Here is a 27,362-nt window from a genome sequence, read left to right on the forward strand (position 1 = left end):
TAACCTGCCAGGAGTAGATTTGTTGTAGATGTTACTTATATTATAAGGCATTACAATATCAGATTACCTTAAAATGATGTACACAAAGTCATGAAAAGAAGCAGTTGTGAGAATGGAAGCAAAAAGGTTTATGTCCCAGATCTGTCTTGTACTAAATATGGGAATATTGTGTCTATCTTGCTTGTAAACTGCTAATAACAGCTAGCCTAACAACCTCACAGTTTTTAAGAAGGATCAAACAAAATGCATTTTTAAACTTAGAATTTGATAAGTTATAAAAGTTGTGCATGCAGTTTAATGTACCATGATATACCATTCCCTAAACAAGGCATGGGTCTATCACTTTCTGAAAAAAGCTACACCTATTATAAAACCTCCAGGTTTGTGTATGCTAATATGGGTTGTTCATGGCATTCAGTGTATATACCTTGTATGTTCTAGATGTTGTAGGGAAAACAAAAACATAAAACCTAGTTTTAGGGAGCAAGAGTAGGTGGAGTAAGCCACATGGCTGATTAACTAAGGAAACTAGAAGGTGGTTGTGGGAATTTTTTTTTTTTTACTAATTAAAAATTTACTTTCAAATATCCAAGTACTTTAAAAAAACAATGAACAAAAACCCTGTAACCAGGGAGCCAGTTCTGGAAGGGAAAAAGCTACCTTTACCATGAAAAGAAAATCATAGAATTGATGGACCAGTCACTTTAGTCAGAATTGTTTAGTAAAAACCAAAGTAGCCAACTTTTAAATTCATTTGGACAGTCTAAATGGATACTGCTTTGCCAGGAAAGCCCAAACCATACTGTTTTTCACATGTCTACATGTAAAATCCAATGTAAAGTACAAAATATCATGTGAGACATGTATCACTCTGTCATCCAATTTTATGAGAGGCAGTAAGGGGCAGGCTCCATGATGCATAATATAATAGCTTTTTTTTTGTTTTCTGAAAATTTCCACATAATAGCAAATCTGGTATTTAAAAATTTCCAGAGCTATAAATCATGTTAAGTATCATGATGATATTACTCAAAACAGCTGTGAAAACCTTTGCCACAGTTGTATGAACTGCTTACTTTTTATACTTAATGTGTTGAGACTTCTACTTTAACTGCATTTCCTTTCAGTAACTAAAAATCTATTTGAGGTAATATATATTGTCTTCATATCAAAAATATAATTGGTAGAATTTAATATAAGAAATCCTATTTAAAAGAAAATTTCCCCCTTTAGTAGTGTGCAGTTTAACATGCCACACTCATCTATTAATATTCTCATTAGAATATGTGACCAACCCATTTGATTGAAGTGAGTAAAACTGTGCCATTCCACAGCAAGAGATTCAGAAATGCCATACATATCAGTATGTATTTTATGAAAATCATTTACTGTACATCTATACTAGTCCTCCAGCTGATTTTCATAAGGCACAACAGTGTATACTTGAGCCTTGTAGTGTAGAGGCCAGTCCTAAATGCCATTTTCACTTATGGGGTTTGCAGTTCCAATGGAATAATGTGTGTCATGTACAGCCAGGAATTTTCCCTAGAAAACCTGCTTTACTACGAGGCTGTCCTTCAAATAATCATGACTTGGTGGGAAAGAGGTCTCAGTAACAAATTGTTGCTGAGTTACAAATAAAGTTTCATCTTTAACTAAAATTTCATTACCCATTTAAGTGCTTGGGTTGGTTAATATACTGAACCTGACTTTTTTCCATTTTGACAGCTATTCTGAAAGCAATCATTTGCATCTTGGCGCCTCAGAGGGTATAGCCTTTCAGTGTCTGGTTGAGAAAAGACTAAACATGTGGCAAGGAAAACAAACCATGGATCAATGAAATAAAAATAATATATTATTCCAAATTCTAACTAATTTACTTATCTAGGTAATTAGGAAGCAAGTTCAGTCTAGAGAAAAATAAGAAATTTCTCCATTAACTCTTCAGCTCATAGAATCTTTTACCTGTGTATATGAGCATCTTTAGCAGAGACAGAAAAAGAATGCACCCCATGGTGAAGTAGAAACAGACCATCTGATGATCTGATAAATTTCATTTTAGCTTATGTTCTTTAGCTTAGAGTTATTGTCAAACTCATTGTGATAGACATGAAGCATAGCCTACAACATATGCTGATATGTTTTCCTTTTTTCTCACCTTTATGACCTTTAAAACAAAGTTGTACTTTCATGTCAGGACAACATCACTTTGAAATTCTTACTCTCCTTACCTCCTTTAAACTTATAACCTAAGAAAGAACTGAATACCATACAAAGGTGATACATGTACCTCAGCAGATAAAAATCCAGGTCAAATATATAAAGTATTCCAGGTAAATATTTGATGGATTAACTTGCTAAACTTTTATATGAAATGTCTAAATTAACCTATGTTTTTAAATGGCTTTCAAGGGTAGAGGGAAACATCTCTTCCCATAACAGCAACTTGGTTTCTTCAAAGAACCATCAACCTGTGAGTCATTCAAAGTTTTAAGTATATTTGTTAATGTGCATCTAATACAGTGAGAGTCAGATAGCTCTGACCAGAAACAATAAAAAGGCTTAGGGTATAGTTTCCAACCACATACACAGGCAAACTTCTGGCTGATATGCAATTTATGACATCAAATACATAAACTTTAGGTAAGTGTGCTAGTTTGGATATATTATGTCCCAACAAAAGCCATATTCCTTAATACAGTCTTTTGGAGGAAGATATATTAGTGTTGATGAAGTTGGGACCTTTGGATTAGGTTTTTCCATGGAGATGTGACCCACCCAACTGTAGGTGGTAACTCTGATTAGATAATTTCCATGGAAGTATGGCCCTGCCCATTCAGTGTGGGCCTTGATTGGTTACTGGAGCACTTTAAAAAGAGCCATACAGGCCAGATGCTTGCTATACCTACAAGGGACACTTTGAAGAATGCACAGAAAGCTGAGAGGTACAAAGAGTAACATTTTGAAGAGGAGCTGCAGCTAAGAGAGGATAAAATGCCCCAAGAACAGCATTTTGGAGAATGCCATTTTGAAACACAACCTGGGAGCAAGGGGATGCCAGCCACATGCCTACTGAGCTAACAGAGGTTTTCTGGATGCCAATGGCCATCTTTCAGTGAAGGTACCTATTATTGATGCCTTAACTTGGACTCTTTTCATGGCCTTCAGACTGTAACTTTTAAACAAATAAATCCCCTTTATAAAAGTTAATCCATTTCTGGTATTTTGCACTCTGGCAGCATTAGCAAACTGGAAGAGATTTTGTTACCAGAAAAGTGAGGTGCTGCTAAGTTTGCAAATACCAAACATGTTGGATCAGCTTTTTAAATGGAAAAGGGGAAGATTATGGAAGAATTGTGAGGAGCTTTATAGAAAAGGCCTAGATTGCTTTGAAGAGACTGTTTGTGGAAATATGGATGCTAAAGATACTCCTGATGAGGCCTTGAGCAGAAATGATGAATGTGTCATGGCCAACTGGAAAAAAGGTTATCCTTGTTTTAAAATAGCAGAGTATTTGGAAAAATTGTGTCCTATTGTTGGACGAAAGGCAGAATTTGAAAGTGATGAGCTGGAATACTTAGCTGGAGAGATTTCAACACTAAATATCAAGAGTGTGGCCTGGCTTCTCCTTGCAGCTTATCATAAAATGTGACAGGACAGAGATAAGCTGGGAAATGAACTTGGGTACAAAGAAACCAGAAACTGCTAATTTGGAAAATTCTGAGTTTCCAAAAAGTGAGACACCAGAAGCTATAGACCCATGTGAGGATTTAACCAAACATGGAACTCAACTGCCATTCCAGTAGAGGCCAAGATTGGAGATGGATTTATCCTGAAAGGATTTGTGGAAACTCCTGTTGTCTGATGGTTTTGACCCCTGTGTACTTCATGCCAAGCCAACATATTTAGATGGACACACTGCCAGTCTGGACTGGACAAGGGACAAATTGAAGGAAATATTTCCTCAAAGACAGAGCCATGGAGATTGAGGTCTGTAGTCAAGAAGTCTCAGGCAGGGATAATGGAGCAGCCCACACATGTGGAAAGGGTGAGTTTGCCCCAGAGGTCGAGGGCAGGCATTCCACCTCAATGCTCAGGAAGAGTGTTCCTGCCCCAGGCCTCAGAGAGGGTGGAGCACATTTCCCAGGAATTGGGGAGAGCCTGGCCACAACCCCACCACCTCCCTTTGCCCAAGAGAGGCAGAGTCCGGGTGGCACCCTGATGTTTGGGCCAAGAAGAAGATGGTCTCCTCAACATGTGGGTATGTTGAAGCACTCACCCCAGCATTTGGAGAGAAAAGGGCTACCTGCATAAGCCTTTGGAAAGTGTGGGACTGCCACTTTCTCAAGCCCCAAGTATACAACATTTTTCTAAAAATGACTCTCAGACTTTGAAATCTGATGGAGTTTGCCCTTCAGGTTTTAGGAACTGTTTTGGTCCTGCTAACCTTGTTTTCCTTTCAGTTTCTCCTTATGGCAATGGGAATGTTTATCCTATGAATGTCCCTCCTTTGTATATTTTTTTTTTTTTTTGCTTCTCCATTTAAATACTTTATTTTTTTTCCAATTACAAAAGTACCTCCTTTGTATATTGGCAGCAGATAACTTGTTCTAAGTTTCATGGGTCCACAGAAAGGAAATTTTTCATTAGGACAGACCATGCCTGTAACTGATTTTGATGGGATCTTGTACTTAACTATTGTTACTGAAATGATTTAATTTTTTGTGATATTTTGATGGGATGAACATATTTTGTATTTTCAAAGAATATGTCTTTTGGGGTCCAGGGGGTGCAATGTGCTAGTTTGGATATATTATGTCCCACCAAAAGCTGTATTCTTTAATGCAGTCTTTTGGGGGAAGATATATTAGTGTTGATTAGGTTGGGACCTTTGGATTAAGTTGTTTCCATGGAGATGTGACCCTCCTGTCTGTAGGTGATAACTCTGATTAGATGATTTCCATGGAGGTGTGGCCCTGCCCATTCAGTGTGGGCCTTGATTAGTTACTGGAGTACTTTAAAAGGAGCCAACAGGCCCAGATGCTTGCTACAGCCATGAGGGACACTTTGAAGAAAGCACAGAGAGCTGAGAGGTACGAAGAGTGACATTTTGAAGAGGAGCTGCAGCTAAGAGAGGAGAAAACACCCCAAAAGAAACACTTTGGAGAACACCATTTTGAAACACAACCTGGGAGCAAGGGGATGCCAGCCATGTGCCTTCTGAGCTAACAGAGGTTTTCTGGATGCCAATGGCCATCCTTCAGTGAACATGCCTATTTTTGATGCCTTACCTTGGACTCTTTTCATGGTCTCCAGACTGTAACTTTTTAACCAAATAAACCCCCTTTATAAAAGCCAATTCATTGCTGGTATTTTGCATTCTGACAGCATTAGCAAACTGGAAGAGTAAGCATCATTCTTTTGCTTCAAAAACAGTTTATCCAAAGTCAGTATGGATCTATTATGATTTAGTTCAATTATGAACGAAATGTACAGTTCTGGGAAGTTAACTGAGTTAGTATTTGATCTTTATATGTACATGAAATAAGCAAAAATAGTTTTACCTTTATTATCACTTTAGAATTTTTGTTGTTTGGTCCATTTTCCTGATCAACAATAAGTTCCTCTCTATTATTGGGTATCATTACTATGAATAAGAAATATAACTGAGTAATTTTCCATGCAAAACACCCAAAAGAAGGGCAGAAATGCAACACATAAATGATTATCTAATAACAAGTAATATAAATTTTCTGTACATCTACTGAGATAGTGGAAAAATTTTTGTTGATCTGATGATCATATGATCTAAAAATCAACAAGCTGCTTAATTGTGAATTTTAAAGTGTGATTAATTTATGTAGTATATATAATTGCCAACATATTTCATTAAAATGATTTCAAATATTTCCTCTTTTAAAATTCTTATGCAGATTTATTTACCTCCATAATTAATAATACACTTTCTTAAATACTTATGAAAATTTCACCATTTAATACATAGTGAGTTAAAAATAACTGTAAAACCTAACTCACTTTATAGAGGCTTCTGCAAATATCATATATGGAAGAATTAATAGATGCATAAAATATATTTTTTGGTAATTATTGTGTTTCTTCACAAAACATTTTTGTTAGAAAAAATCATGCTAACTTTATAGCTTATCAATTCATTCTTTTTAGACATTTTATTAAAGCATTATAGCTCTATATGTAAAATATGGTCACTTTAAAGTTAACATTCATCAAAACTTTCTGTTTATTTATAGGTAATCTCATTATCATGTTTGGACAACTGCTATGTACATATAGAGTCAAATTATTACCCATGGAATTAGTAATCTATTAGATTGTCAAGATTTTTTCTAGAACATTACAGTATTTTGGAAACATCTGATTTTACTTCAAAGTGTATATTACATACTCACTTATTACAAATTTATCAGAGTATATTTCCCTATGTGATACACTTTCAGCCATAGCCTCTTGTCTTGCCCGTACTCCTTCAAATCAGTTGCACACAAAGTTGCAACAACCAGGTAATATGAATCCAGGGAACCAAGTAAAGCTGGAAGACATCTATCCACCTCTCACAGGAAGCAATTTACTCCCTTACAGCTATTAACTTCAAGCCCTTGTTCAGGGGTTGTTTACACTGGCTGCACATTAGACTCTCCTGAAGAAATGTAGCAAAAAGAAAGAAATCACTGATTCCCAGTGAATCAGTCTCTGAGTGTGTGGCCTGGGCATACAGATTTGTAAAAGCTCCAAAATTGATAATAATTGGGAGCCAGATTTGAAACCACTGAGCTAATTAACTATGATGCTAAAGAGCCAAAACCAATATTTAATATTTACAGGCTAAGTGAGTATTTGACAAATTTCCACAAAGGAGAAATTGTATTCATCTTTCCCCAGCACAAATGCAAAACCTAATACCTTCCCTAATCCCAAAAATTCTTCCTCTCCCCTAAAAATACTTTATTGTGGGGTGGCTGGAAGCAAACACTTTTAAGAGCTGTAAACATTTAGATTTCACATAAGAAATGACCCCATAGTAAGACTAAAAGAATAGCAGAAATTGTCTTTCTTAAAGTAAATGGATACATATGACATTGGATTGTGTAAGTACAAAAAATGAACCAAGGATTTACCTAGCTCAATTGGTTTATAATTATATACCAAATTAGAATTTGTTACAGATGAAGGCACCTGGAGCAACTTTCTTCTGATTACCTAAGTAGGATCATACAGCAGGAGATGATAACCAACCAAGGTAAAGCCAAACATAGAAAAGTAGTGCTCTATCTTTCACATTTTTTAGCACTTTAAACTTTTGAACTGATTTTCCTCATTTTATTTCATTTAACATCACAAAAATCCAGTGCATTAAGCAGGGCAGTAATTATTTCCATATAACAGGTAGAGAAACTCATGGTGGTTAAGTGGCATTCCCAAAATCTTATAGCTAGTTAGTGCCGGACCAATGGCTAGAATCAAGTCTCCAAAATGCCATATCACTGCCAATAAAAGTGTAGTATTTCTGTAATAGTGTACATGGTGTAAGACTTCTGAGACAATAAAAAATACAGTTGTGGGAAAGCATGTTAAGTATATGAGATCTAAATTATTGAGATTGTGGCAAATCATGTTGATTCACTTTAATCACTCTTTGATCATCAACCGCCTATAGGATATTTTATTTTTCATTAACTGAAAGGATGCTGTGAATGTGGCAAGTATATTTTATCACACTAGCTGTAATAAATTAAAAGATTGAGTTAACATATACTGTGCAATAATCCCATCATTTTATTCCCATGAGATTTAGGGGTAAGGAAAAGAAGGCCCTGCCAGAGAGCAAATGTCTAATACTTTAAAATTCATTTCATTTCTCATATTTCCTGAGCAATAAAAAATGACCACTCCAAAAATCAATTATATTAAGGATATGTCACCTGCCTGATACACATTCTCTTCTCTATTGTATAATGAAGTATTTCCTGGAAGAATATCTTCTAATCCCTTGGTACAGGCAAGAGACTCACCCATTCTCTCCAAATGATGATCCATCTGAAAGGGAGAGCAGGTCACACTGCTGCTTGGTTTGGAGGAGGTCTGGCTCCCAGAGTGGTGACTCTCTTCCAGAGAGGGAGCAAGAGACAGACTCTCCGGTATCTGCTCCTGAAAACACAAATGGAAATGCCACCTGTGCACCTGGTTCTTCAATTTGGTTGACTCCATAACATTTTTTTTTAATCATCATTTTATTGAGATATATTCACATACCACGCAGTCATACAAAACAAATTGTACTTTCGATTGTTTACAGTACCATTACATAGTTGTACATTCATCACCTAAATCAATCCCTGACACCTTCATTAGCACACACACAAAAATAACAAGAATAATAATTAGAGTGAAAAAGAGCAATTGAAGTAAAAAAGAACACTGGGTACCTTTGTCTGTTTGTTTCCTTCCCCTACTTTTCTACACATCCATCCATAAACTAGACAAAGTGGAGTTTGGTCCTTATGGCTTTCCCAATCCCATTGTCACCCATCATAAGCTACATTTTTATACAACTGTCTTCGAGATTCATGGGTTCTGGGTTGCAGTTTGATAGTTTCAGGTATCCACCACCAGCTACCCCAATTCTTTAGAACCTAAAAAGGGTTGTCTAAAGTGTGTGTAAGAGTGCCCACCAGAGTGATCTCTCGGCTCGTTTTGGAATCTCTCTGCCACTGAAGCTTATTTCATTTCCTTTCACATCCCCCTTTTGGTCAAGAAGATGTTCTCCGTCCCACGATGCCGGGTCTACATTCCTCCCCGGGAGTCATATTCCACGTTGCCAGGGAGATTCACTCCCCTGGGTGTCTGATCCCACGTAGGGGGGAGGGCAGTGATTTCACCTTTCAAGTTGGCTTAGCCAGAGAGAGAGGGCCACATCTGAGCAACAAAGAGGCATTCAGGAGGAGACTCTTAGGGACAAATATAGGGAGGCCTAGCCTCTCCTTTGCAGCAACCGTCTTCCCAAGGGTAAAACTTATGGTAGAGGGCTCAACCCAACAAACCACCAGTCCCCTATGTCTGTGGTCATGTTAGCAACCATGGAGGTGGGGTAGGCGAATACCCTTGCATTCTCCACAGGCTCCTCAAGGGGGCACTACATCTTTTTTTTTTTCCTTGTTTTTCTTTTTTTTTTTTTTTCCTTGTTTTTTTTTTTTTTTTTTTTTAACTTTCCCTTCCTTTTTAAATCAACTGTATGAAAAAAAAAGTTAAAAAGAAAACAAACATACAATAAAAGAACATTTCAAAGAGACCATAACAAGGGGGTAAGAAAAAGACAACTAACCTAAGATAACTGCTTAACTTCCAACATGTTCCTACTTTACCCCAAGAAAGTTACATAATATAGCAACATTTCTGTGAACTTGTTCCTACTATATCCATCAGAAATTAACAGACCATAGTCATTTCTGGGCATCCCCAGAACGTTAAATAGCTTATCTGTTCTTCTTGGATTATTGTTCCCCCTTCCTTAATTGCTCTCTACTGCTAGTTCCCCTACATTCTACATTATAAACCATTTGTTTTACATTTTTCAAACTTCACATTAGTGGTAGCATATAATATTTCTCTTTTTGTGCCTGGCTTATTTCGCTCAGCATTATGTCTTCAAGGTTCATCCATGTTGTCATATGTTTCACGAGATCGTTCCTTCTTACTGCCGCGTAGTATTCCATCGTGTGTATATACCACATTTTATTTATCCACTCATCTGTTGAAGGACATTTGGGTTGTTTCCATCTCTTGGCAATCGTGAATAATGCTGCTATGAACACTGGCGTGCAGATATCTGTTCGTGTCACTGCTTTCCGATCTTCCGGGTATATACCGAGAAGTGCAATCGCTGGATCGAATGGTAGCTCTATATCTAGTTTTCTAAGGAACTGCCAGACTGACTTCCAGAGTGGCTGAACCATTATACAGTCCCACCAACAATGAATAAGAGTTCCAATTTCTCCACATCCCCTCCAGCATTTGTAGTTTCCTGTTTGTTTAATGGCAGCCATTCTAACCGGTGTTAGATGGTATCTTATTGTGGTCTTAATTTGCATCTCTCTAATAGCTAGTGAAGCTGAACATTTTTTCATGTGTTTCTTGGCCATTTGTATTTCCTCTTCAGAGAACTGTCTTTTCATATCTTTTGCCCATTTTATAATTGGGCTGTCTGTACTATTGTCATTGAGTTGTAGGATTTCTTTATATATGCAAGATATCAGTCTTTTGTCAGATACATGGTTTCCAAAAATTTTTTCCCATTGAGTTGGCTGCCTCTTTACCTTTTTGAGAAATTCCTTTGAGGTGCAGAAACTTCTAAGCTTGAGCAGTTCCCATTTATCTATTTTTTCTTTTGTTGCTTGTGCTTTGGGTGTAAAGTCTAGGAAGTGGCCGCCTAATACAAGGTCTTGAAGATGTTTTCCTACATTATCTTCTAGGAGTTTTATGGTACTTTCTTTTATATTGAGATCTTTGGTCCATTTTGAGTTAATTTTTGTGTAGGGGGTGAGGTAGGGGTCCTCTTTCATTCTTTTGGATATGGATATCCAACTCTCCCAGCCCCATTTGTTGAAAAGACCATTATGGCTCAGTTCAGTGACTTTGGGGGCCTTATCAAAGATCAGTCGGCCATAGATCTGAGGGTCTATCTCTGAATTCTCAATTCGATTCCATTGATCTATATGTCTATCTTTGTGCCAGTACCATGCTGTTTTGGCAACTGTGGCTTTATAATAAGCTTCAAAGTCAGGGAGTGTAAGTCCTCCCACTTCGTTTTTCTTTTTTAGAGTGTCTTTAGCAATTCGAGGCATCTTCCCTTTCCAAATAAATTTGATAACTAGCTTTTCCAAGCCTGCAAAGTAGGTTGTTGGAATTTTGATTGGAATTGCATTGAATCTGTAGATGAGTTTGGGTAGAATTGATATCTTAATGACATTTAGCCTTCCTATCCATGAACATGGAATATTTTTCCATCTTTTAAGGTCCCCTTCTATTTCTTTTAGTAGAGTTATGTAGTTTTCTTTGTATAGGTCTTTTACATCTTTGGTTAAGTTTATTCCTAGGTACTTGATTTTTTTAGTTGCTATTGAAAATGGTATCTTTTTCTTGAGTGTCACTTCAGTTTGTTCATTTCTAGCATATAGAAACATTACTGACTTATGTGCATTAATCTTGTATCCCGCTAGTTTGCTAAATTTGTTTATTAGCTCTAGTAGGTGTATCGTTGATTTCTCAGGGTTTTCTAGATATAAGATCATATCATCTGCAAACAATTACAATTTTACTTCTTCTTTTCCAATTTGGATGCCTTTTATTTCTTTGTCTTGCCGAATTGCCCTGGCTAGCACTTCCAGCACAATGTTGAATAACAGTGGTGACAGCGGGCATCCTTGTCTTGTTCCTGATCTTAGAGGGAAGGCTTTCAGTCTCTCACCATTGAGTACTATGCTGGCTGTGGGTTTTTCATATATGCTTTTTATCATGTTGAGGAAGTTTCCTTCAATTCCTACCTTTTGAAGTGTTTTTATCAAAAAGGGATGTTGGATTTCGTCAAATGCTTCTTCAGCATCTATTGAGATGATCAATTGATTTTTCCCTTTCGAGTTTTTAATGTGTTGTAATACATTGATTGTTTTTCTTATGTTGAACCATCCTTGCATGCCTGGAATGAACCCCACTTGGTCATGGTGTATGATTTTTTTAATGTGTCTTTGGATTCGATTTGCAAGTATTTTGTTGAGGATTTTTGCATCTATATTCATTATGGAGATTGGCCGGTAGTTTTCCTTTTTTGTAGCATCTTTGCCTGGTTTTGGTATTAGATTGATGTTAGCTTCATAAAATGAGTTAGGTAGTGTTCCATTTTTTTCAATGTTTTGAAAGAGTTTGAGTAAGATTGGTGTCAGTTCTTTCTGGAAAGTTTGGTAGAATTCCCGTGTGACGCCATCTGGCCCTGGGCATTTATTTGTGGGAAGATTTTTGATGACTGATTGGATCTCTTTGCTTGTGATGGGTTGGTTGAGGTCTTCTATTTCTTCTCTGGTCAGTTTCGGTTGTTCATATGTTTCCACGAAATTGTCCATTTCTTCTACATTATCCAGTTTGTTGCCATACAGTTGTTCATAATATCCTCTTATAATTTTTTTAATTTCTTCAGGATCTGCAGTTATGTCACCTTTTTCATTCATTATTTTGTTTATATGGGTCTTCTCTCTTTTTGATTTTGTCAGTCTAGCGAGGGGCTTGTCAATCTTGTTGATCTTCTCAAAGAACCAACTTTTGGTGATATTTATCCTCTCTATTGTTTTTTTGTTCTCTATGTCATTTATTTCTGCTTTAATCCTTGTTATTTCTTTTCTTGTACTTGGTTTAGGATTGGTTTGCTGTTCATTTTCTAGCTTCTTCAGTTGATCCATTAGTTCTTTGATTTTGGCTCTTTCTTCCTTTTTAATATATGCGTTTAGTGCTATAAATTTCCCCCTTAGCACTGCTTTTGCTGCATCCCATAGGTTTTGGTATGTTGTGTTCTCATTTTCATTCGTCTCTATATATTTAGCAATTTCTCTTGCTATTTCTTCTTTAACCCACTGATTGTTTAGGAGTGTGTTGTTTAACCTCCAGGTATTTGTGAATTTTCAAAGTCTCTGATGGTTATTGACTTCTAATTGTATTCCATTGTGGTCAGAGAATGTGCTTTGAATAATTTCAATCTTATTAAATTTATTGAGGCTTGTTTTATGTCCCAGCATATGATCTATTCTGGAGAAAGTTCCATGAGCACTAGAAAAGTATGTGTATCCTGGTGCTTTGGGATGTAATGTCCTGTATATGTCTGTTAAATCTAATTCATTTATCAGATTGTTTAGGTTTTCAATTTCCTTATTGGTCTTCTGTCTGGTTGATCTATCTATAGGAGAGAGTGATGTGTTGAAGTCTCCCACAATTATTGTGGAAACATCAATTGCTTCCTTTAGTTTTGCCAGTGTTTCTCTCATGTATTTTGTGGCACCTTGATGGGGTGCATAGATATTTACAATTGTTATTTCTTCTTGCTGAAGTGCCCCTTTTATTAGTATGTAGTGGCCTTCTTTGTCTCTCAAAACATCCCTGCATTTGAAGTCTATTTTATCTGAGATTAATATTGCTACACCTGCTTTCTTTTGTCTGTAGCTTGCATGAAATATTTTTTTCCATCCTTTCACTTTCAGTTTCTTTGTGTCCCTGTGTCTAAGATGAGTCTCTTGTATGCAACATATTGATGGTTCATTTTTTTTGATCCATTCTGCGAATCTATATCTTTTAATTGGGGAGTTTAATCCATTTACATTCAATGTTAAAACCGTGAAGGCATTTCTTGAATTGGCCATCTTATCCTTTGGTTTATGTTTGCCATATTTTTCCCTCTCTCTATTAATATCCTTTATTGTACCCATACCGAATCTCTTTAGTACTGAACCTTTCTCCAAGTCTCTCTGTCCTGTCTTTGTTTCTCTGTCTGTAGGGCTCCCTTGAGTATCTCCAGTAGGGCAGGTCTCTTGTTAGCAAATTCTCTCAGCATTTGTTTGTCTGTGAAAAATTTAAGCTCTCCCTCAAATTTGAAGGAGAGCTTTGCTGGATAAAGTATTCTTGGCTGGAAATTTTTCTCACTCAGAATTTTAAATATATCGTGCCACTGCCTTCTCGCCTCCATGGTGGCTGCTGAGTAGTCACTACTTAGTCTTATGCTGTTTCCTTTGTATGTGGTGAATTGCTTTTCTCTTGCTGCTTTCAGAACTTGCTCCATCTCTTCTGTGTTTGACAGTGTGATCAGTATATATCTCGGAGTGGGTTTATTTGGATTTATTCTATTTGGAGTTCGCTGAGCATTTATGATTTGTGTATGTATGTTGTTTTGAAGATTTGGGAAGCTTTCCCCAACAATTTCTTTGAATACTCTTCCTAGACCTTTACCCTTTTCTTCCCCTTCTGGGACACCAATGAGTCTTATATTTGGACATTTCATATTATCTATCATATCCCTGAGGTCCATTTCGATTTTTTCAATTTTTTTCCCCATTCTTTCTTTTATGCTTTCATTTTCCATTCTGTCATCTTCCAGGTCACTGATTCGTTGTTCAACTTCCTCTAGTCTTGTACTATGAGTGTCCAGAATCTTTTTAATTTGGTCAACAGTTTCTTTAATTTCCATAAGATCATCCATTTTTTTATTTAGTCTTGCAATGTCTTCTTTATGCTCTTCTAGGGTCTTCTTGATTTCCTTCATATCCCGTACTATGGTCTCATTGTTCATCTTTAGTTCTTTGAGTAGCTGCTCTAAGTGCTGTGTCTCTTCTGATCTTTTGATTTGGGTGCTTGGGCTTGGGTTATCCATATCGTCTGGTTTTTTCATATGCTTTATAATTTTCTGTTGTTTTTGGCCTCGTGGCATTTGCTGAACTTGATAGGGTTCTTTTAGGGTTTGTAGACCTATTGAAGTCCTTATCTCTAATTTATCAGATCTACAGCTTCGTGGAGTACACTTTCTCTAACTAACCAGCAGGTGGCGTCCACGAGCCACCTGTTCTCCACAAGCCAGTTCTCCCCTGATTAGCCTTTTTGGTGAGTGGGGGAGTGAGTCTTATGGGGCCCAATTGGTGTACCAAGCTTGCATGTGTAGTTGGTGTTGCCTGCCCTGTATGTGGGGCGTGTTTCTGGGCAGTCGGGGAGGGGGGGTGGCCCTAACAATCAAATCTCCCTGATGATCCTAGAGTTTTAAAGCTGCTGCAATAGTCTAATCCTTCAGTTCAGTCCTGCCACAGTTTGTCTCTGCCACTGACCCACAAGTCTTTGGTATTGGCGTATGTCTCCTGAGACTTGCAAGTGGGCCCCTCTTCCAGGCTGTGCACCCCCTGGTCCTCTGTTGAGGGATGACTGTGCTATGTCACAGGTGAGTGCCGTCCCCCCAGGGCAGTTCTGGGCTGCTGGGCTGTGTAGGGAGGCTCCCAGTCTGCTGAAATGATGGCTGAATGGGGCTTTGTTAATTCACACTGCTCCACCTTCCCAGCTCTGGGACAATCAGCTGAGGTTGCAGGGAAGGCTAATGTCCACGCCCAGTTTTGTGGTGTGTTCCTGTTATTTGAAGCACTTCCGTCACACTGGGTTGTCTGGGGCAGCTCTGGTCTATGGGGCTGGCGATGGGCAGGAGTGTTTCCTGTCCACCAGGATGGTGGCTGTGAGCGGACACCCCCCTTTTCTTGGGAAGTTGTGGTGTTTAGTGAATTTTCTCAGCCACTGGATTATTGCCTTTTGTCTCAGAGCTCTCTTAGTTCTGCTCTTGACTTGATGTGCCCAAATTGCAATTCTTTGAAGCTTTCTGTATTGGGCTTCTTAGAGTAATTGTTTTAGAAATAGAAAAAAGGATTAGAAAAAAAAAAGAAAAAAAAAAAAAAAAAGGGCCCTCCTCAGAGATCTAATGGGTTATTGAAATGCTAATAGACAAAGCAACCAGGGCCATTAAGGAAAGGTCCACAGGGCATAGAGATCAGCTTTTCTTCGGGATTTGCATATGCGCCTCAAGGCCTGAGCTCCGCCCTTCCCCTTTCTGTGTTCACCAGAACTCCAAAAATCCTCTGCTTTTATTTTGGAGTTTTTCATGTTATTTTTTTTTTTTCTATGCCTGTCTCCTCTCTGCTGGGCTGGCAGCTCTCAGATTCTCTGGTGTCTGGTCTCAGTCTATCTATGGCTGGAATTTGGATCAGTAGAATGAGTTTCCGAGAAGGGCTACCACTGCAGTTCTCCCTTCTCCTTCCCGGAGCTGGCAGCCCCTCCTCCCACGGGACTGAGCCTGGCAGGGAGGGTCGCGGGTCCCCTGGCCGCAAAAACTTACAGATTTCGCTGATCTCAGCAGTTCGACATTTTCATGAGTGTTGTATGAAGTATGCCCAAAGACAGATTGCTCTGCGGTGTCCAGTCCACGCAGTTCCTGGCTTTCTACCTACTTTCCTGGAGGAGTAACTAAAACTTACAGCTCACCAGTCTGCCATCTTGCCCCGCCTCCGACTCCATAATATTTTAAATGTTGACTTCTCACTTACCCTGAGTATGTGCATATACACAACAGCTGAGCTTAAACACAGATTTTAGATAAAATCACATTTTTAGTTCTTGTGAAATTAATGGGATATTGGGAGGGTTAAATGAAAGAGTAATGTGAAAGGGCCTAGCACTATGCCAGGTACATGGTAGAGGCTCAAGCATAGTTAATTTCCATTTGCTTTCCCTGAAAATTCATAAAGCATTATAAGCATGGGTGTGTTGTCAAGGTTGTTATTATTGTAAGCTTCTGTATTAATGTAAAGTTTACACCCAGGCCTGGAGGGTGATGACTACTATCTGACTAAGGAGATCTCCCAAATGTAAAGACATGCCAGCCCTGTAATCAAACTTATTAATAGTGGCACCTGGTAAATGTTGAGATTTTTGGACTGGCAAAAAATTTGTAAATAATATACCTATAATCTACAAGACCTTAGGAAATTATTTTGACACTTCTGCCACCACAACAGTTCAGTAGTCACAGGACACAATGATGGGTTTTCAATCTGACACTAAGATGTATCATTGTCAATTCCTTAGTATTGTTTAGATTTCTATTGTTTTCAGTAATGAACTTGAATAAAAATCAAATATGTATTCTATATCCCACTACAGTAACTGTGATGGCTCTGAAGACTTTTGTGATTATGAAAATTGCTATAAAACTCTAAAGTAATTCACTATGTTTACACATCACAAATTGATGGAAATATCTGACATTCAATAAAAGAACCAAATTGGGGTTTGTGCACATACACAATAAATGTGACTGAGTGACACATAGGCTAGGACAGAGAATATTTGTTCTATAATATGTTTAATTCATCCATTATAAAATTCTTAAATCAAATATTCTGATGAATTATCTGTAATCACATCAGTATTATGGACATCATAATAATATGACTTTGTTAAATATGTGCTCATACATTTTCACATTGATTTTGCATAAGTCCAAAGTTCATAAATCCCCTAAAGAGAAACCATGTTGGATGAATGCAAAAGTAAGAGCATGGGTTTAAATATATAATTTTTTTATAGTAGTTAACATTTTGGAATTTCTATCATTGTAATAGGCAGAACAATAGCCCCCAAAGGTGTCCACTTCATAATCAGCAGATCATGTGAATATGTTAACTTACTTGGCAAAAGGGATTTTGCAGATGTGATTAAATTAAGGACCTTGGGACTACCCTGGAATATTTGAGGGGGGTTCCAATCTGAGAATGAGGGTTCTCAAAATTAGTAGATGGAAGCAGAAGAGGAGGATCAGAAGAAGATGTTATTGTGGAAGAATGGTCAGAGAAATGCAAAGTTAATGAATTTGAAGATGGAGGAAGGAGGCCGTAAGTCAATGTATGTGTGGGTGGACTTTGGAAGCTGGAAAAGGCACAGAAGCAGTTTATTCTCTGAATCCTCCCAAAAGGAATACAGCACTGGTAACTTCTTGATTGTATCTTATTGAGAACTTCCTTTTGTTGGTTGAATAATATACCATTTTGTATATACACCACATTTTGGTTATCCATTCATCAGTTGATGGACAGTTGGGTTGTGCCCATCTTCTGATAACTGTGAACAATGCCACAATGAATACTGGTGTGAAAATAAGGGTTTGAGTCACTATTTCTCCACATCCTCTCCAACACTAATAATTTTCTATTTTTATAATAGTAGCCATTCTAGTGGGTATAAAATGGCATCTCATGATTCTGATTTACATTTACCTAGTGACTAATGAAGTTGAGCATCTTTCATGTGCTTTTTGGCCATTGGTATATCTTCTCAAGAGAAATGTATATTTAACTCTTTAGCTTTTTATAAATTGGATTGTTTGCCTTTTTGTTGTTGAATGAGAGCATTTCTTACTATATTCTGAATATCAAACCCTTATTGGCTATGTGGTTTTGAAATATTTCTTCTCACTGGGTAGATTGTTTTATTTTCACAAAGTTCCTTGAGGAACAAAAGTTTAAATTTTGATGAGATCCCATTCATCCATTTTTTTTTTCCTTTTGTTGCTTTGCTTGCGCTTTGGGTGTAAGTATAGGAAAGTATTGCCTAACACAAGTTCCTAAGGATGCTTCTATGTGATCTCTTCTAGAATTTTTATGGCTCAGGCTTTTATATTTAAGACTTTTATACATTTTGAGTTGATTTTTGTACATAGTGTGAGGTACGATTCCACCTGCATTCTTTTGAAAATGGAGATCCAGTTTCCCAGCACTGTTTTTGAAGACACTATCCTTTCCCAGTTGAGGGAATCTTTACTCCCTTGTCAAAAATCAGTTGGCCATAAATGTGACGGTTGATCCCCCAATTTGATTACATTTGTCTATAGCTCTGTCCTTGTGTCAGTACCATGTTGCTTTTATTAATGAGGCTTTGTAATAACATGGGAGATCAGGAAGGGTGAGTCCTGGAACTATGCTTTTCTTTATCAAGATAACCATGGCTATTTGGAACCCCTTACGCTTCCATATAAATTTTCCATATCTGCAAAGAAGGCTGTTGGAATTTTGATTGGGATTGCATGGAATTTTAAATTGCTTTTGGTAGTATTAGCATCGTAACAATATTTTGTCTTTTAATATATTGACATGGAACGTCTTTCCATTTCTTTGCATCCTTGGATTTATTCCTAGATATTTGACTCTTTGGTTGCTACTGTGATTGTAAATTTCTCTTGATTTTTATCCAATAGTTCATTGTTTGTATATAAAATCACTACTGATTATTGGGTGCTGATCTTGTACCCCACCACTTTGATGAATTCATTTATTGGTCCTAGGAGCTTTGTTGTGGATTTTTCAGTATTTTCTATATATAGGATCATGTCAGTTGCAAATAGGGAATGTTTCACTTCTTCCTTTCTAATCTGGATGACTTTTATTTTTTCCCTTTCCTAATTGCACTGGCTGGAATTTAAAGTACAATGCTGAATAACAGGGGTAACAGTGGGCATTCTTGTCTTGTTCTTGATTTTAAAGTGATAGATTTCAGCTTTTCACTATTAACAATGACGTAACCTGTAGGTTTTTCATACATGCCCCTTATCATGTTGAGGAAGTTGGCTTCTATTCCTAGATTTAATCAAGAAAGTGTGCTGGATTGTGTCAAAAATGTTTTCTTTGTAAGTTGAAATGATCAAGTGTTTTTTTTTTTTCCTTTAGTCTTTTAATGTGGTGTATTACCTCATTTGATTTATTTCTGCTGATCCATACTTGCATATCTGGAATAAATCCTGCTTGATCATGGTGTATAATTCTTTTAATGTGATGTTGGATTTGGTTTGCTAGTATTTTGTTGGGATTTTGAGATCTATATTGATAAGAGATATTGGTCTGTAATTTTCCATTCTTGTGGTTTCTTTACCTGGCTTTTGATCTTGGCCTCATAGAACGAATTAAGGAGTGTTACTGCCACTTTAATTTTTGGAAAGCATTTGAGCAGGATTGGTGATATTTCTTCTTGGAATGTTTGGCAAAATTCTATGGTGAAGAAGGCAGGGCAAGGTGACAGAGTGGGGAGTTGTGGGTTTTAGTTACTCATCTGGGGCAGCTGGTAGATAACCAGGAACTGCATGGAACAGAAATTTCAGGGAAATTTGTGATCAGTCATGTATCATGCAACAGTCTGGAATGGTTGGAGCAGCTGAGATCACAACAGAATCTGTAAGTTTCCCTGGCCATGGGACTGGTGCCCCTACCTGCCAGGCATGACAGAGTATCTTACAGCTGGTTTCCCAAGGGAAGAGGAAGCAATTTGTGCTGGGAGCAGGGAGGGAGGCTCAACCCTGCTGCAGTTACAGAATTAACAACTTGGACTGCTGAATAAAAGCTCCAACCATAGATAAAATGAGATCAGACATAACAGAATCTGGGAGCCCAGTGGAGAGGAGACAGGGCTAGCAAAAATAGCAAAACAAAACAAGAGACTTTTGGAGTAGGGGGTGTTCAGAATATGGAGAAGGGCTGGGCTCCAATAGAAAGGGGCATATATGCAAATTTGGGAAGCTGGGGACCTGCTTGAAAATCCATTTTTTCCAGTTTCTTCTTTCCTATTCTCTTGATCTCTGACTCCTTATTTTTTGCATTTCAATAGCCCAAAAGAGAGCTCCTGTGTCAACCTTGCCACCTGCAAGAGTGGAATTAAAGTTGTCTCAGACAGGGCAAAAGAACACCTCCACGAAAAATACTAGATAGAGGTCAGAAAGTGACCCAGAACACCAGTTCCAGTGATGCACAAGCTGAACAAGGTCTCCTAAATCCACAGGCACCATACACTTGGTGAAACCAGGATTCTGCATTCTGAAATGCTTGAGTGAGCCTGCTGAATGTCCAGCAGCTATGCTGCAGTGTGGGGAAACTGTGAGTTGGTGTTTGGAGGCAAACAAGTTCTTTTTTAAAAAAACACAAAAGTGGCTGCAGATATGGCAGTAAGAACCACACAGTGAAGTGCAACAGGAAAGGGCTCTTTGAATGCCTCAATATCCGCCATGGAAGATAGCCTTTCATGCACCCACTGCAAGTTATCTTGGAGCAAGGAGGGCAGAGGTGAGGCAAAAGGGGAAAAAAACATGCCCCTTGCAGCCATCTTCCTGGCAGGCTGGGAATGCTTTTGCTGGGTGCCAGAGCCACAGCCCAGAGCCTCACCAAGGGACCCAGTGTGACAGGAAGTTTTTCCAGCAATACTGTGCACATGTCACAATATTGGGCATGGACAATAGCTGTTTGTGCTCCCACAGCTTCCCAGTCTAGGAGCTGGGAAAGCAGAGATGTGTGAAAAGAGAGAAATTAACACACCCCATTCAGCCATCTTTACAGCAGGCTGGGAATGCCCCTGCAAAGCCCGGCAGCCAAGAGCTTCCTTTGAGGGATGGCATGCACTTGTGAAATAGCATAGCCTTCCCTCAGCAGAGGCCCTAGAAGGGCACAGCTGGGAAGATGAACCCACCTGGAAATCCCAGGGATCCCACACCAATATAAAGTACTTGTGGGTCAGCAGCAGAGACAACCTATGGTGAGACTGAAATGAAGGTTTAGACTCTTGCAACAGCCTTAAATCTCCAGGAACACCTGGGAGGTTTGATTATTAAAGTTGCCCTGCCTCCCTAACCACTCAGACACACACCCCATATTCAGGGTGGGCAGCACCAACAACGCACCCAAACTTAGTGCACCAATTGGACTCCACAAGAACCAGATACCCACACACCACAAAGACAAAGTTGGGGAGAACTGACTTGAGGGGAATAGGTGACTCATGGATGCCATCTGCTGGTTAGTTAGAAAGTGTACACCACCAAGCTGTAGATCTGACAAATTAGCAAGTGGTGTCTGAATAATCCTTCATATCCCAAAAGAACTCTATCAAGTAAAGCAAATGCCAAGAGCCCAAAAACAACAGAAAATTTTAAAGCATATGAAAAAACCAGAATGTATGGATAACCAAACTTAAACACCCAAATCAAAAGATCAGAGGAGACACAGTACTTGGAGCAGTTAATCAAAGAACTAAAGAGAAACAACAAGAGCATGGCACAGAATATAAAGGACATGAAGAAGACCCTAGAAGAGCATAAAGGTGAAATTGCAAGAGTAAATAAAAAAATAGATGATCTTATGGAAATAAAAAAAACTGTTGAACAAATTAAAAAGATTCTGCATACTCATGGTACAGACTAGAGGAAGCTGAACAATGACTCAGTGACCTTGAGAACCACAGAACAGAAAATGAAAGAATAAAAGAAAGAATGGGGAAAAAATCAAGAAAATCAAAATGGATTTCAGGGATATGATAGATGAAATAAAACATCTAAATATAAGACTTGTTTGTGTCCCAGAATGGGAAGAGAATGATAAAGATCTAGAAAGAGTATTTGAAGAAATTGTTGAGGAAAACTTCCCAAACCTTCTACACAATATAAATACACAAAGCATAAATGCCCAGTAAACTCTAAACAGAATAAATCCAAATAAACCTACTGCAAGATATATTCTGATCAGACTGTCAAATACTGAAGAGAAGGAGCAAGTTCTGAAAGCAGCAAGAGAAAAGCAATTCACCACATACAAAGGAAACAACATAAGACTAAGTAGTGACTACTCAGCAGCCACCATGGAGGTGAGAAGGCAGTGGCAAGACATATTTAAAATTCTGAGAGAGAAAAATTTCCAACCAAGAATACTTTATCCAGCAAAACTCTCCTTCAAATTTGAGGAAGAGCTTAAATTTTTTACAGACAAACAAATGTTGAGAGATTTTGCTAATAAAAGACCTGCCCTACTTCATATACTAAAGGGAGCCCTACCAACAGAGAAACAAAGAAATGAGAGAGAGATAGAAATTTAACAGACATATATAGAACATTACATCCCAAATCACCAGGATACACATTCTTCTCTAGTCATCACAGAACTTTCTCCAGAATAGACCATAGGCTGGGACATAAAACAAGGCTTAAGAAATTTTTAAAAAATTGAAATTATTCAAAGCACATTCTCTGACCACAATGGAATACAAATAGAAGTCAATAACCATCAGAGACTTAGAAAATTCACAAACACTGGGAGGTTAAAAGTGAGGGGGAGATGAAAACATTCCCAGATAATCAAAAGCTGAGGGACTTCATCAACAGTAGATCAGTCCTATAAGAAATGCTAAAGGGAATTGTGCAGGCTGAAAGGAAAGAACACTAAACAATTGACTGAAACCACATGAAGAAATAAAGATTTCCAGTATACATCACATGGTAAATATAAATACCAATACTACTGTATTTTTGAATTATAACTCCACTATTTACTCCCTACAGGATCTAAAATACATAAAGTGTAATGATAAATCAGTGGTCTTGGACTCAATATAAAATATGTAATTTTTGACAAGAACCACATAAAGTTGGGGGAATGGAGGACTATAGGAACATAGTTTATGTGTCCTATTGAAGTTAAGTTGGTATCAAAGAAAACATGATTTTTATAGACTGAAGATGTTAAATTTAAGCCCCATGGTGAACACAAAGAAAGCATCAGAGAATATGATTATAGAGATGAAAATTAGAGTATGGGTTATGAGAAGTGGGGGAAGGGGCATTGGGGAGTTAATAAGAAATGAGTGTAGGGTTTCTGTTTGGGGTGAAGGGAAATTTCTAGTAATGGATGGTGGGAAGGTGATGGCATTGCAACTTGAGAATGTGATTAATCCCACTAAATGGAATGCTTGGGAGGGGTTGGAATGTGAAGATTTATGCTATATTTATGTTTCCACAATTGGAAAAAAAAAGATAATGACAATTAAATGCCATAGATGATCCTGGATGAGATCTAAGAAAAAGGAGAAAAGGCTCAAAAGGACACAATTGGGACATAAGGAAAAAGTGAAATGTAGAATGTAAGCTTTATATCAATGTTAAATTTCTTGAACTTCTTAACTACACTTAATGTGATTACATAAATGAATATTCTTTTTCATAGGAAATGTATATGTGAATTATATTATTTGTTCAAGGATGTGTGCAACTTGCTCTCGTGTTCAGAAGACAGAGCAATAGATGATTGATGATAGACAGGGAGGGAAAGAAAGAAATGGTAAAGTGACAAAATATTAAAGTTGGTAGATCAGGGTATTGGTGGAGGGGGGTTGGAGTAAGCTGGAGTTCTGTGTATGGGGTTTGTAATATTTTTGCAACTGTTACAGTAAGTTTGAATTTATTTCAAAATAAAAATTAAAAGTTGTCCCAGAGTAACTATTCAGTAGGAGGAGATAATAGCATAAAGGTCTTATCTTTTAATAGTCTATAATGGGACTAATGAAACTTGGTGGCTGGAAAAAGGTCTTTCTTCTTTTTCTTCTTCATTTTTCTCTTTTTTCTGAAATAACTATTCTAAGCAACCCATTACAGAAAACCTCAAAGATTTGCAATTGGCTGCTGAACCCAGGCAAGAGCAGAGTTAAGATAACCCTGAGAAGCAAAGCAGTGAGTCTAGTGGGGGAGACAATTTCCTAAATGGCACAACTTCCCCAAGAAAAAGGGAAGGTGTGGCCCAGCTCAGGTAGTCAGACCTCCTTCAAAGAACTTAGTGCCCAGGAGCTGGAAAACAGAAACCAGTTTGATTCAGCTACATCCTTGACAGGGACAAGTTCTGCAGAGAATTAAAAGAAACTGTGATTCCTCTTTACACCAGTGGGGAGATGCAGGATGATAAGAACCACCTGCTGCACAGAATAGGAAAAACACAGAGTCTAGAGGCTTCACAGGAGAGTCTGACAACCAGCTGTTTCTTATTTTCAGGGAAACTCCACATCCTCATCCTGAGACTAGAGCCTGTCTAGACTGGGAAAATTTGATTGGGGTCGTTCATATCTGAGGACAGGTTCACAAAAAGGTTGCATAGAGGTAGATCAAGAATCAGAAAAATAAGAGGTGAAAAATTCTGATCAACTAAACAGAAATTATGGTAGAGGTCTAGAATAAGTTGAATAGAATGTCAAAGAAAAAATAGAGAACAAAACCAACCAACAAGAAAACCCTAGGTAAAGGAGTGAAAATAAGTTCCAGAATTTATTAATCAAGAAAACCAGATGCCTAGACATCTTAAGATAAGCCATTCTAGGAAAAAAGAAAATATGGACCAGTCAAAGGAACAAACTAACACTTCAACTGAGATACAGGAATTGAAACAATAACCAAACAGATCTCCTAAAATATTTCAGAAATCAAGTCAAAAATCAAATCAAAGAACTGAGGGAAGATATGGCAAAATAGTTGAAAGATATAAAAAAGACATTGGATGAACACAAGCAGGAATTTGAAAGTATGAAAAACAAATGGCAGAACTCATGGGAATGAAAGCTCAGTAGAAGAGATGAAGAACACAATGGAGACTTACAATACCAGTTTGGAAGAGGCAGAAGAAAGGATAAGTGAAATAGGAGACATACCATTTGAAAGCCTACACAAAAAAGGAACAGATAGGGAAAAGAATGGAAAAATATGAGCAGAGTCTTATGGAACCAGATAACAACATGAAGCACATGAATATACAGGTTATGGGTGTCTCAGAAGGAGAAGAGAAGGCAAAAGGGGCAGACAGAATAATGGAAGAAATAATCACTGACAATTCACCAACTCTAATGAAAGACATAAAATTACAGATACAAGATGTGCAGCATACCTCATAGAGAATAAATCCCAAAGAACTACTCCAAGACCCTTATTGATCAGACTGTCCAATGTCAAATACAAAGAGAGAATTCTGAAAGCAGCAAGGGAAAAGTGATCCATCACATACAAGGGAAGTTCAATATGACTATGTACAGATTTCTCCACAGAAACCATGGAGGCAAAAAGGCAGCAGTATAATATATTTAAGATACTGAAAGAGAAAAAAAGCCAACCAAAAATTCTATATCTGGCAAAACTGTCTTTCAAAAATGAGGCAGAGATCAAAATATTTTCAGACAGACAGACCCTGAGAGAGTGTGTGAATAAGAGACCTGCACTTCAAGAAATACTAATGTGAGTGCTGAAAGCTGATAGAACAAGATAGAAGAGATATATTTGGACAAGAGTGTAGAAACTAAGACTATCAGGAAAGGTAAAAGGAGAGAGAGAAAAAAATGAGATATGACATATAAAATTGAAAAGACAAAATGGTAGAAGAAGGTAATGTGCTTACAGCAATAATATTAAATGTCAATGGATTAAATTCTCCAATAAAAAGACATAGACTGGCAGAATAGATTAAAAACACAAGACCCATCTATCTGCTGTCTACAAGAATCTCACTTCAAACACAAGGACTAAAATAGGCTGAGAGTGAGAGTTTGGAAAAAGATACATCACAAAAAATAACCAGAAAAAAATGGGAGTTGCTATACTAACATCAGACAAATTAGACTTCAAATTGTAAAACAATTAACAGAGAAAAAGAGGGACACTATATATTAATGAAAAGAACAATTCATCAAGAAAACATAATGATAAATATTTATGCACTCAGTCGGAATGCCCCAAAATACATGCAGCAAACACTGTCAACAGTGAAGTGAGAAGTAGATATTTCTACAATTATTGGAGACTTCAGTACACCACTATCAACAACGGATAGGACATCTAGACAGAGGATCAATAAGGAAACAGAAATGTTGAATTGTATGATAAATGTTCTAGACTTGAAAGACATTTATAGAATGCTGCATCCCACAACATCAGGATACACATTTTTCTCAAGTGCTCATGATCATTCTCTAGGATAGACCACATGTTGGGACATAAAGCAAGTCTCAACAAATTTAATAGAATTGGTATTATGCAAAACACCTCCTCAGAACATAATGAAATGAAGTTGGAAATGAAAAACAGGCATAAGGTTGGAAAATTCACAAATACATGGAGGCTAAATAACACACTCTTAGACCATCAATGGGTAAAGGAAGAAATTATAAGAGAAATCACTAAATACCTCAAGGCAAATGAAGATGAAAACAAAACATATAAAAACTTATGGGATGAAGCAAAGTTGGTGCTGAGAGGAAAATTTGTTGCCCTGAATGCCTATATTAACAGAGAAAAAAGAGAAAAAATAGAGTAATTAATTGCTCACCAGGAGGAACTAGAGAAAGAACAACAAACTAACCCCAAAGCAAACAGAAGGAAAGGGAAAACAAAGGTTAGAGAAGAAATAAATGAAATTGAGAAAAGGAAAAAAATAGAATCAACAAACCACAAATATGGTTCTTTGAGAAAAATAAAATTGATGGACCATTAGCTAGGCTAATGAGAGAGAGAGAGAATGAAAATAAACACAATCAAAAATGGAAAAAGGGGCATAACCACTCACCCCACAGAAATAAAGGAGATAATGAGAGGATACCATGAGCAACTATATGCTAATAAGTTAGACACCCTAGATGAAATGGAAAACTTCCTAGAAAAGCATGAACAACCAATATTAACTCAAGAAGAATTAAATGACCTCAACAACCCAATCACTAGTAAAGAGATCGAGAAAGTCATCAAAAAGCTACCATAGAAGTAAAGCACGGGACCAGATGTGTTCATATGTGAATTTTCCTAAACATTCAAAAAGAATTAGCACCAATTCTGCTCAAACTCTTCAAAAAATTGAAGAAGAGGGAAAGCTACCTAACTATGAAGCCATCACCCTAATACCAGACAAAAGTGTCACAAAGAGACAATTATAGATCAATCTCTT

At 37.5% G+C, this 27,362-nt stretch overlaps 1 protein-coding gene across 1 annotated transcript in view; it reads right to left on the bottom strand.

The window, feature by feature from the left end:
• The window catches only part of DACH2 (dachshund family transcription factor 2), a 205,181-nt gene that overhangs the window by 110,660 nt on the left and 67,159 nt on the right, over positions 1-27,362 (bottom strand). The window contains exon 4 of the mRNA XM_037820849.1: positions 8,049-8,184. Coding sequence (XP_037676777.1) covers positions 8,049-8,184 — 136 coding nt within the window. The remainder of the gene's footprint in view (positions 1-8,048; positions 8,185-27,362) is intronic.

This window comes from Choloepus didactylus, chromosome X (assembly GCF_015220235.1).
Source record: "Choloepus didactylus isolate mChoDid1 chromosome X, mChoDid1.pri, whole genome shotgun sequence".
In the NCBI taxonomy this organism is placed as follows: Eukaryota; Metazoa; Chordata; class Mammalia; order Pilosa; family Megalonychidae; genus Choloepus; species Choloepus didactylus.